The sequence below is a fragment of the Neophocaena asiaeorientalis genome, unplaced genomic scaffold (genome assembly GCF_003031525.2).
Source record: "Neophocaena asiaeorientalis asiaeorientalis breed wild unplaced genomic scaffold, Neophocaena_asiaeorientalis_V1.1 scaffold70, whole genome shotgun sequence".
NCBI classification, from domain to species: domain Eukaryota; kingdom Metazoa; phylum Chordata; class Mammalia; order Artiodactyla; family Phocoenidae; genus Neophocaena; species Neophocaena asiaeorientalis.
In genome coordinates this window covers 11,630,021-11,642,792 of record NW_020175410.1, presented here as the reverse complement: position 1 = coordinate 11,642,792, position 12,772 = coordinate 11,630,021, and the positions used below count along the sequence as shown (strand labels likewise).

At 37.5% G+C, this 12,772-nt stretch overlaps 1 protein-coding gene across 2 annotated transcripts in view; it reads left to right on the top strand.

Moving 5' to 3' along the window:
- The window catches only part of PPP1R9A (protein phosphatase 1 regulatory subunit 9A), a 306,866-nt gene that overhangs the window by 763 nt on the left and 293,331 nt on the right, over window positions 1–12,772 (top strand). For both annotated transcript variants that reach the window (XM_024767116.1, XM_024767115.1), the window contains exon 2: window positions 1,159–2,765. In XM_024767116.1, the coding sequence (XP_024622884.1) occupies window positions 1,380–2,765 (1,386 nt within the window). In that variant the 5' untranslated portion in view covers window positions 1,159–1,379. The remainder of the gene's footprint in view (window positions 1–1,158; window positions 2,766–12,772) is intronic.

The following is a 12,772-nucleotide window of genomic DNA, read 5'->3' as shown; positions in this document are numbered from 1 at the left end:
GGGGGGTGTTGGGGGGAGGGGAGGGTGTGTATGGCTTAAACAAATGTCAGGGTAGAAGGAGATTGTCGAAGCTTGACAAAAAAAACAGGCACCACACTCTGAAGCCTTTCTTGTTTGTCTGCATGGGCCATGCATGCGTGCTGGGCCAGGAGCCGAGTCTGGAGACGGTTTAAGTGAAAGTGTGTGCTTCCTCGTCTGATGGTGCGTGAGGGTGATAGGGCTCCGCCTAACATTAAAAAACAAAACAAAAACAAAATGAAAAATCTTTAGAACTACAACATCTGCTCCTCAGCGGATCTTGAAGTATTTGCTTGCTGGCATATTGATGTGAAATACAGCTGTGGGCTAGAGGAGACCAGCACGTATTGCGTTGTATTCTGAGCTTGTAGTAAGTTAGAGGCAAGTGTAATAAACAAATCAGGGCTATGAAAAGAGGTTTCATGGTCCTTAATTTTCTGATCCTCACGTTCTCATACATTTATTCCCATGATATCCTGTATCCCACTCTATAATTAATAATGTTCACTCTTAGGAAACTTCCAAATATTTGATGTGGTTCTGAACTTACAGTGAAACTTACTGCCATTTAAGAACTTTCTTCTGTTTGTTTTGGTCTGAAATTGCACTAGTGTTGTTTTGGGGATGCTGTAGATGAGAATATTGGACCAGAAGGAGTGAAATAAGCCTCTGTAGACACGTTTTGGAGTTTGTAAACATAGATTCTGAACTTTCAATTGTGCTTGTATAGAAAGAATAAGTTCTACCTGATGTGGAGAATCTCAAGTGAATTTCATTTTTCTGGACAGTTTGATGATTTCTTAAAGATCTAGGAACTGTTGGTTTCTTTTAAGGTCATTCACAAAACCAACCAAAACTTGGGCTAAAGTATTGCTTTGAAGTATACTTATGTGTCACTTGTATGTGTATATGTGTGTGATTTTGGTAGGGGTCTCAAGTTATGTTTGAAACAGCTTTGTTACCAAAGACCAATCAGAGTTATAACTTTTAAATTCTTGGCTTTGAAATTCCCATTTCAATATGTAATTTCTTCTTATTTGACATGTGGCCAAGCCACTTTGGAAAAAAATGTATAATAGTTGACTAAACGTAAATTCAGATAAGTAAATGAATTCAGAAATTCGTTCTTTTCTATTACAGATGAACCTCTAGTCTTGCTTTGAAAAAGCCATTTTGTGTAACTCTTGACTGCATAATTTCCTAATACACCTGTTGGGAGGATCACTGACACAGTATGCCATTTGAGAGGTACTTTTTCTTGACCAGATACTGGTGATTAGAGAAGAGAGGTGTTTTGTGGTTTTTTTTGTTTTTTTTTTCCTGATCATTATGAACATTGGCTTTTCACCCCTGAAGTAAAAATGTTGAAAACCGAGTCTTCAGGTGAACGTACCACTCTCAGAAGTGCCTCTCCTCACAGGAATGCATATAGAACTGAGTTCCAGGCACTGAAAAGTACCTTTGACAAACCCAAGTCAGATGGGGAACAAAAAACAAAAGAAGGTGAGGGATCCCAGCAGAGCAGGGGAAGGAAATATGGCTCCAATGTCAACAGAATTAAAAATCTATTTATGCAGATGGGTATGGAACCCAGTGAGAATGCTGCAGTCATTGCCAAAACAAGGGGGAAAGGTGGATCTTCATCCCCTCAGAGGCGAATGAAGCCCAAAGAATTTCTGGAAAAAACAGATGGCTCAGTTGTTAAGTTGGAGTCCTCTGTTTCAGAACGAATTAGTAGATTTGACACAATGTACGATGGCCCTTCATATTCTAAGTTCACAGAAACTCGCAAGATGTTTGAGAGAAGTGTGCATGAATCAGGACAGAACAATCGCTATTCCCCAAAGAAGGAGAAAAGTGGAGGGAGTGAACCTCAGGATGAATGGGGTGGTTCTAAGTCCAACAGAGGCAGTACTGATTCCTTGGACAGCCTTAGCTCCCGGACGGAGGCCGTCTCCCCAACTGTGAGTCAACTGAGTGCAGTATTGGAGAACACCGATTCCCCCAGTGCCATCATTTCTGAGAAGGCTGAGAACAGTGCATACTCAGTGACTGGGCATTATCCCCTGAATTTACCATCGGTTACTGTTACAAATCTTGACACCTTTGGGCACCTTAAGGATTCTAATTCTTGGTCTCCTCCAAGCAAACACAGTGACGATGCAGAGGATGCTCAGAAGAGTAATACAACTCCAGTACTAGAAGTGGCTTCGAAAAGTACCTCTCTAGCTTCAGTGCCCAGTGAAGAGGCACAGCAGAGCAAGGAAGCCGAGGACTCCACATCTAACCAAGAGACTCCTGACAGAATCAACAGAGACATTCCTGAAGAACCTTGTGCTGAAAACAAGGCAGTTACAGAGCCTGAAATCCCTTCACCACAAAACGAAGACGCAGAAGCTCATTTGGTTGGGAGTGAGGCAGCAATGCAACAGAAGAAAGAACTCGCAGGTGGTGATTTTACCTCTGCTGATGCGTCTAGATTCAGTTGTGGAAAGGAAGTATTCGAAGATTCAAATAATTTTGGGAGCTCCCATGTTTACATGCACAGTGACTATAATATATATAGGGTGAGATCCAGGTATAATTCAGACTGGGGAGAAACAGGCACTGAACAGGATGAGCAGGAAGATAGTGATGAAAACAATTACTATCAACCTGATATGGAATACTCAGAAATCGTTGGATTGCCAGAAGAAGAAGACATCCCGGCAACTAGGAAAATTAAGTTTAGTAGTGCTCCAATTAAGGTAAGTATATTTTCTCAGTTTGTTTTTGAAGTTTTTTCTAAGTTTTTTGTTTGTTTGTTTGTTTGTTTTTTAGTATTTGGGCCTGACTGTATGTAGACTAGCTTTGACAGCTATAAAGAATTCAAGGTTGTTGATATACACATGTTATCAGGTGATTTTAAAAGTTTGGAGTTTGAGAGATATTATTTCCTGATGTGCTTTATAGTTGTCTAAACCAGTACTGAGCAATACTGAAGTTGAAGAAGTTTGGGGATTTTGAGAGACATTCCAATGGACGGGTGTATGAATAATATGAACACTGAAAACCAGGAGTGTTAGTTTGAAATAGAATTACTTCTTTAACTAGTTTTACTTGAAATTACCCATGAATAATAAAATTATCTGAATCGAAACACTGTAGGATATGAGGTATAATGTACAAAGGGAGAGTTATGATAACCTTGAAATAATATTCTTTATTTACTTGCTTAAAAAATCCGAGTTATCCCTTACTTAAGTGTAAGTGGATTGTGAGGAATGTTGGAACTTTTTTTTTTGTACTGCTACTTGGTAGTGAATGTTGGATTCGTGGAAATATGTTAGCGGACTTAAATAATTGGAAAGCTATGACTCTAAATAGCTTTGAGTTCAGAATTTGTTATATGGCTTTAAAATGAAATTGTGTGAAAGGATGTTAAATTGATTTGCCATTCATGGATTTATTTTTACCTCTTAAAATCTGGATAAATGCCAATTGAATTCAGACGCTCTATTCTAATGACTTCACTTAGTTAACATTTGGAATAGAAGAATAGCACAAAGTACATCCACAGCGGTGGTGAAACATTATTAGCTGATAATGGCAGTGGGACAGGAGGTGTTTGGTTGAGTATCAGAATCTCCTGGAGTGCTTTTTCAAAGTGTACTTGTCCATCGGCTCAGCCCCAAGATGCTGGCATGCCCTCCTAGGGGAATCTGGGGGCTTGTGGTGGCAGAATATGTAGTTTGAAACCACTTTCTAGGGGCTTTTAGCTTACACAGTGTGTATATATGATAGATTTGGAATTAGATCTGGTATCTTCTTAAATTTTCTCCTCAAAATCTGAAGTCACTGTCTATTGTTATTTCCATCTTATGAAACTTTCATAGAAGGCTTTAAGATACATAATTTACCTAGCAAAGATAAATATGACCTTTCTGTAACTATGAAATAAACTAATAATCTATGAAATTATTTACTGGTGTTAGCAGGCAGACTTTTCTTTCATAGTGTAAAGCAAAAGTTCTGGGTCAGAATGGGCCATGTCAAATTAAACTATGTTTGAAATAACTACTGGAGTTGTGAATCTAGTTTCTAAGTAAGCTAAGTTTCTTCGCTGCCCTTTCCCACCTTCCTTTGTCATTCTCTCCCCTACCCCCCAATGGTAGGTACTCTCTTTAGAGTTGCCTTTCCCCTAGGCCTATCCAGCAGCTTCTAAATTTCATCTTTTACATCCGCTTTGCAGGTGCTCCCCTTGGAACATCATCTTTTTACCCCTGAGGAAGAAAGCAATAAGATTAAATTGTTACGCATTGAGCAAGGCAGGAATAACTGAAATGAACTCTTCAGGGAGTTTGTTAAAACCACTGGCTGACTCCCTAATGGGGGATAGCAGTTTATGAAAATTTGGCAACCAAATGGGGCACCAGCCTTGTATTTGGGTCCTATGCTGCACAATATGTAACTGCATAGTAATAGGTTTAATGGATTTTAAAGGATTTAAAGGATCATTGAAATTTGGATGCTCTTTTGTGAACAAACCAGGTTTTGGGTGTGATACTTTGAAATTGAAGTGATTTTTTTTTTTCTGCCATTTATAACAATAAGCATTTTGCCTCTGAATTTTCACGTAATAGACTGTGTATTTCACGTAACAAGGAATGAACTAGATTACATACATTTAAGTTCAACACATTTCATTAAGAATATGGATCAAGCATCAGATTTGTGAAAGATAATGTGCTACGTTTTAGTGGGCAGTTAACAGTACTAGTTGGAGTGGATTAAGTTTCCAAACAGAAGATTCATTTTTAGCCCTTTGTAATGAATAAGACAATTACTCTTTCTTGTTCCCATTGTTTAACATGTAAGTGGATTCACTTGGAAATTTTGAGTGCTACTTTTCTACTGGTGATGATGGTAGTGTTCAGATTATTCTCCAGTTAAGATTTTTGCCTCAGAGAGTGGTAATAATTAAATTCAGTAAGTGTTTATTGAAGGCTTATCATATGTCTTTTCTCATGCTGTTAGCTGCAGAGGACACAAAAATCTATAAGGTTCCCTCTTTCCTCTGTGAGCTTGTAGAGTCAATTCTTAAACACATGGTATTTAAAACCCATGAAACACAGTGTGAAAACCTGTGCTGAAGTGTCTAATGTCCTATGAGTACTTTAACTGTTCTTGGCTATACTAAATGCATGGAGTGAACAGGATTTGGTAGATCATTTGGAAGGGAATACACTCAGCCATTCCCTATGTGTGTTTCCTTATTCTTTTTATAAATATATATTTATGGAATGGAAGTTATGATTTCCAACTTAAATCTTTTCCTTTGAAACTGAAACACATTCCCTATTTTAGAAGTAATAGGAAGCATATTCCTTACAGAAATGATTTTTAGAACTTTTACATTCTTTTTCCGATAGTCTCATCTTATTCTTCACTAGAGTAAACATTCTCAACACTCTTGGTCTTTTGTTTTAGATCTTGTGTGTGTGAGACAATGTCCTCAGTTTCTATTTCAGTTCTTCTATAGATGTTTTAAATAGATATTTCCCTAAGATGTCTTAAATCTGAACCTAGAAAAATATCAAAATAATAGCTGATCTTTCCTGTGTAGTATATCCCTTATGTATAATTGTTGGTGACTTTTAGAAATGGTCAGATCGTTTCTTAATGGATACGTTAATGTGTTTCATAGTGTCATGGAAAGTTAGAATGGAATTAATAATAGAAAATGTAAAATCCAACTTCGAGATATGGAATGAGGGAGTGTTAGGAAGATGCTAATTTGAGGTGTGGAATTATACCTTCATTCTCGGGAATTTCTCAGAACCAAGGAATTGAATTAAATTTGTCTTAGATAAATCAAAGATAGAACGGGTGACATTTAAAATTATTTTTTCTATTAATTCAGAACATTTATTGAGCCCTTACTATATGTGTCAGGAACAATGCAAATGTAATAAATACATAAAATGACTGGAGCTGATCAAGTCAGGAACCGGTGGTCGGTGGGAGGTGTACAGCCCATTAAGGTCACTTCTTCAGTCATCCTGCTCAACTCTGTTCTTGGATGATCTTTCTAAGATCATCACTGCAATCTTGTTAAGGAAGTCATGACTCTTTTTCTGTTTTTGGTAGCCTTATGTCCTTTGGATTGGTGTTCTTGAAACATAGCATATCTGAAAAAGGTTATTTTCCTAATTCCCAGAAGATGAAATTGCTGGGTTAATGTTGGGATACTTAATGCTATACTCTTCTGTGTGTTTTCTCAAGTTGCCTCGAGCTTTACAGAGCTGGTGTTCAAAGGAGAGTCACCAAGGGCAGCAATGCTTCTCTGAGACTTACATGATAGTTGTTGAAAATGGGTTTCTTAGCATTCTCTCCCTCTTTTGGGGCTCTGAGTTATTGTCAGGGGGTACACAAGGCCTTTTATTCAGGATGGTGTTCTGAGCATAGTTCTGAAATCCAAATTTCTGTCTTTGTGCAGCGTTCTCTTTCTAACAGTCCTGCTCGGTGCTTCTAAACTTGAATTTGCATATCAATCACCTGGGGACCTTTTAAAATGCATATTTCTTATTCAGTAGTTGTTTTGTAGGAAATTACCTTGATGCAATGGTTAGCCTCCAAGTACACTCCCAGCTATCCTGGAGGTATGGAATAGATAGGCTCAGCAACCAAATTTAAATGCTTGAATCACACGATTTATCAAATTAGTTTAAAACACACAGCCAGAAGCAAGAGGAAAGCAGTGGGGGTAAGTTAACACACTTAAGGTGCAAAAGAGATTGGACTCACTACCTGAGTCCTGGGTACACAAAATTCATGTGTCCTGTCCCTCTCTCTTTTGTATCAGCCTTTCCCATTGATGGTGTGGTTATGAGGGCTAGAGTTGATATTTGAGCAAGAACTCCACAGACTCGTGATGCCCTTGGCATCGTACTTCCTGGGATACATACTTGCTGTATGGAAGAGAGTGGGGACAAGTACACTTAGATACAGCTGTAGCTTTGCCAGTTTGCCTGCTGATGAGCCATGGGCATTATTTGCATTTCTTGGTTAGAGCACCTGTGGGTCCAGAATAGGATCATACTGGGTGGCGATATGGAGATGGCATACCTGTCAGACCAGAGATGGTATGGTAATGACTTGGTCTTTCCACCCCTTTCTATCTACAAGTAAATCTCTTGTTTGTTCCACAATATTTTCTACTTTGGAATGTCTTACAGGTTACTAACTTACGTATTTTTAACATATCTTGTAACTTTTGTCTTGGCCTTACAAGCTCTCATTATCTATAAACTGAGTCTCTGAGTATTAGCTCACTTACCATCAGTGATTATCACTTCTTAGAGTTTCATCCATTCCATTTGTTTTCTTGACCTTTATAACAGAATTTGATATTCTCAAGGAATATAGCAAACTCTCAAACAGTAGGTCTGGGGTGAGATTTTGCATTTCTAACAAGCTCTCAAGTTGGTGCTGATGCTGCTGGTCACTATTTGGAGTATGATTTTGAAGTATAATCTTCTGGCTTCTGAAAGGGGCTTGTAACGAAATGTTGGGGAAGCTCACTTAACAGATTTGCTTTACAGATGGGTCTGCTGTAGCTGGTTGTATGGGATAATATTCTTTGAAGATGAAACAGGTGTAAATTTGTAAAGTGCATGAAGCACTCTGTTTCTGGATACCAAAGTGGATTATGAGCCCTAAATTCATAAGGAGTTTGGGTCATTAAAAAGTCATATCTTGGACTCTTTGTGTGGTCTAAGTGGTTTTTTTTTTTTTTTTTTTTTTTAATTATTTATTTATTTATTTATTTATGACTGCGTTGGGTCTTCGTTGCTGCGCGGGCTTTTCTGGAGTTGTGGCAGGCAGGGACTACTCTTCGTTGCGGTGCGTGGGCCTCTCATTGCAGTGGCTTCTCTTGTTGTGGAGCACGGGCTCTAGGTGCGTGGGCTTCAGTAGTTGTGGCATGGGGGCTTAGTAGTTGTAGCTTGTGAGCTCTAGAGCTCAGGCTCAGTAGTGGTGGCGCATGGGCTTAGTTGATCCGCGGCACGTGGGATCTTCCCGGACCAGGGATTGAACCTGTGTCCCCTGCATTAGCAGGCAGATTCTTATCCACTGCACACCAGGGAAGCGCAGTGGTCTAAGTTTTTAATTATAGAAGGACAGGAGTAGGAAGTTCTTGATAGACTCAGAAATTCCATTTCTCTCATTCTTTTGGAAGCCTAAATTTAAAAACTTCTAGAGAGAGTATAAGCATCATCATCTTATATAGCTTGCTTTTATTTGGATAACATTTAAATTGAACTTTCTTTTAAAATTTGATGGTTTATAAATTATGGTTTATAACCAGGTAAATAAGTCAAATATTTTAATGTACTGTGTAAAATCAACTAATGAATAGTTATTGAATGACCCCTTTTCTAATGCCGCGTGGGTCTACCTCTTTTTTTTTTTCACTGAACATTGGTCATTTAGTATTTAAAAGAGATTCTTTTCTACAGCAGACTATTATAGATGTTTGCCGGCATTTATTTGTAGTAGAGAGATTTAAAGTTTCTTGCTTTTTGTGTCATCAACAATATTTTTTATTCCTCTCTAAATTTCCTCACAAAGGATGCTAGTGTTGGGGTAATGGACTTTAAAGACAAGAGGCTGAATTTGGGGGAAAATAACTTTCTATTATGTCATCCATACATTGTTTACTTTATTAATCCAGTCACATGCCGGTCAGCAGTAATTTGATTTAAATCTCGTCTGCATTAGATTTTTTTCTAACATCTTCTTCACCACTCAAAAAGAAAAAGGCTTCAGAATTTCTATAGAAAAACACAGTTATATACAGGATAAATTCTGTATAAACAAAACAAATATGTTAAACTCTGAATATCATTTATTGATTTTTGTGCTGTTATCTAATTTATTTACTATTTTTTCTTAATTTCCTATGCTCTTCCTTTTTGGATCTATTTCATTTTTGTTCTTTTGCTTCATTATATTCTACAGTTTTCATTTTGAATAGGAGAATACTTTTCAAGTAATGCTTCATATTTTTTCTTTCTGGTCACTTAAAAAAATTTCCCTGGTTCTGATCTCTTCCTCTTGGTTTGTGACATAGAAACTTAAAGATGAAAAATACTTAAGGGTAATTTAGTGTAATTGCCCCACTCACTTCAGTTAGCCCTTCAATAGCATATTGCTGACAGATGATCATTCAGCTTCTGCTTGAATAATTCCACTTATGGGGAGTTTATTATTTTTCAAGGCAAAAGGAAAGAAGTAGGGACATGTTGTGTGTGTGTGTGTGTGTGTGTGTGTGTGTATGTGCGTGCGTGCTCTTATATTTGCTTATTTTCATTTGTTTTTATTTCTTAATTTTATTTTTTCTCTTTTTCTTTTTTTATTTGTTTTTAATTTGCAATTTTCTATTAAGATAAAATTCAAATAACATAAAATTCACCATCTTCAAGTGTACAATTCAGCGGTTTTCAGTATATTCACTATGTTGTGCAACCAGCACTATTATCTAATTCTAGAATATTTCCATCACCTTAGAAAGAAACCCTGTGCCTGTTAGCAGTCATTTCTAATTCCCCTTCTTCCCACATCTTCTGGCAAGCACTAATCTAGTTTCTGTCTCTGTGGATTTGCCTTTTCTGGACAGTTCATATAAATGGGATCCGGGGCATGCTTTTTAAAGGGAGTGTAGGAGACGCAATGAGTATGGCGTGAGATATGTTAAAATTTAAGATACCATGAGGGCAGCAGACCTTAGGAAGGTCTAGAGAGCAAGGATAAAGGAATTTTGGGATGGTGACATGGTCTTAAGATGAAGTGGCAATGTGGGGACAACAAATGCTGCCTGCCTGTTAATGCAGTTCATGGAGAGAAAGAAGACAGGAAGCTGAAGTAACAGCAGGATCCAGAAAGGGATGAGCATATTTGTTAACTGAAGAAGACTAGTGTATGGGGCAAAGAGGATGGTTAGAATCACTCCCTACCTTGGGACACTGCACTTTTCTTCACATAATCTGAAATTGCTGTTGATGAAGCTAAGTGATTGCTTCAGCATAGTGTATCTTTAAAGGCACAAAAGCGCTAATGCCAATTTTCATCTTTTCATTGGTCTTTTCTAGCATGCGGAGACCCTTGCCCTTTTGTAATGACCTGATGCTTATTTCTATCCTACTGCTCTTATGTTCTTGCTTTCATTATTCTTTTACGTTGATTGGAATTGTTCATGGACAGACTTCGCTCTTTATTTTAAAGATTCTCCTCTTCCTTCAGTACTTCAATATAGATTTTATATGCCATACTTGCTAATATCTATACTGTAACCATGTATGAGATAAGTCATTTTGGGCAGGCACTTATTTAATTCATTGCACATTGTCAAGTAAAGTATATTATATACACCACTGTTAAATATTATTAATTGATAATGAAAGTAACACCAAAAGTTTCTTGATATTCTGTGAACTTGGACAAATCTACGTCTTGAGGCTTTGGTTTTCTTATTCGTAATTGAGGCTCTCTTACTTTTAGTTTATCACTAAGACCTCTTATGAGCTTTAACCTCTTGTTATCTTCATTATCTCTTAAACATATTTGTAGAGTACCATTATCATAAATATTTGTGCTGTTATTTCAAAGGGAAAAATTTGAACATCTTTTGTTGAAATTTCAAAATGAAGAAGTTATATTAAATTGCTCTTGGGAATGTTATATATGCTATAGATTATAGTAGAGACTTTAAGATGATTAAAAGGTTAAATCCAACGGAGTACATTTTGATAAAGTGGCTTTTAGAGCAACTCGACTTTTGAAAGTGTGGCTTGAACTATATACTGAAATACCTTGCTGAGGAACCTACGAATAAAGAAAGAAATGTTTTGTAATATAGTTGCTGACATATTAATTGCTTCACTCACTGTTGTTCTGGAAATAGCTTCACAGCACTGTTCAACATGATTGAGATATCGATAACCTTTTGCACGATTCCCAATTTTTTAGCCAAACTTGCTCTCTCTTTCTCAGGTCCCTATCCTTACGAAAAGGACAATGAAATAGGCAGATCATATAAAGATATTTGGAAATTTTATATTTTAGGAGGACCAAAGTCTTGTTGCTTATTTAATATATTTCAGAGGGACTAAAAAAAGAGTTTGTACAGTCAAAACTATTCCATATATATTTATGTGTGAAGAAAAGTGGTTTTAAATGGACCGGCTCACAGACATGTTATCCTCTTTCTCTTTTTTTTTAAGTCAGATAATGAATGAGTTTTGTTCTGGGGAAAGCTAATCTTCCACATTATTTTCTGTGCCAGATGAAATACAGTGGGCTAGGTTGGGACACATAGTGGTTGACAAGGGTCAGAAAGATAAACAGAATGGTGACCTGGGAGAGTCCAGGTGAGAGGCTTCGAGAGTAGGTATTTGGTGTTTCTCCCTTGATGCTTTTAGACTGGTGTGATCCTGAGAAACTGTATGGCTTTGTGCCTTGAGTCTGTCACGGTCCAGTGAGGGGGACCTTTCCCTTTCTTCCACTTCAGATCTCTTCTCCAAAAGTTGCTTTTTACTTCTCTTCTGTCAGAACATATGTCAGGATAGCGCTTCGTGGAGGGTACATTCATACTGCAAAATTTGTCTAATCTTGATACAAGGATTTTAAATAGTACTCAAAGTGAAAGGTGCCTATTCAGGCTTTTGAAGGGTTTTCCTTCACTGTAAGCGACCTCAATAGAGGAGGGAGAAAAACAGGTTTATTGGTTGGTTTTTAAGGTGTACTTGTGAGTCAGTGCTGTATTGATGGGTTCTTTTTACTAAGCACTTGTTTCAGATAAAATGGATGTGCAAAGTTGTTTTGTAAGAAAGAAACAGACATAAATTCACACTTTTCATTATGAATCAACTATTGTATTTTTTTTTAAAGAACCCATTACTAGAGATACAAACTTATTTATGTATAAAATAAGTAAAGAAGGAAGTTACATTGTACAGCACAGAGAAATATAGCCATTATTTTGTAATAACTTTAAATGGAGCAGAATCTATAAAAATATTGAATCACTATGTTTTACACGTGAAACTAATGTAATACTGTAAATGAACTATACTTCAATAAAAAAAATTAAAAGAAAAGAAACCATTCCTCAGAGGAAAGGCAAAACTTACTATAGGGTGTTTGACTGTCATCTTGTGCACCAGTATGTAAAACATAATTATTATTATTATTTTTTGGCCGGGCTGCACGGCTTGCAGGATCTTAGCTCCCCAACCAGGGATCAAGCCCATGCCCCCTGCAGTGGAAGCATGGAATTCTAACCACTGGACCACCAGGAAATTCCCAGTGCATCGGTTTTAACATATGAATGCCCAAAGCATACATTTCCTCTTAGAAATTTTAAGACTGAGCACTGAACATTAAAACACATAGGGCTTCCCTGGTGGCGCAGTGGTTGAGAGTCCGTCTGTCAATGCAGGGGACACGGGTTCGATGCCTGGTCCGGGAAGATTCCCACAAGCCGCGGAGGGGCTCGGCCCGTGAGCCATGGCCGCTGAGGAGCCTGTGCTCCGCAATGGGAGAGGCCACGGCAGTGAGGCCCGCGTACCGAAAAACAAACAAACACACAAATCTTATGAAACGTAAAAGCTGAACCAGAAATGAAAATCTGTGATACAATAGGGAAAGCAGAATACAAGAATGTTAATATATAGTTCAGGTCTTCATTGACTTTTTTTTTTTTTTTTTTTTTTTT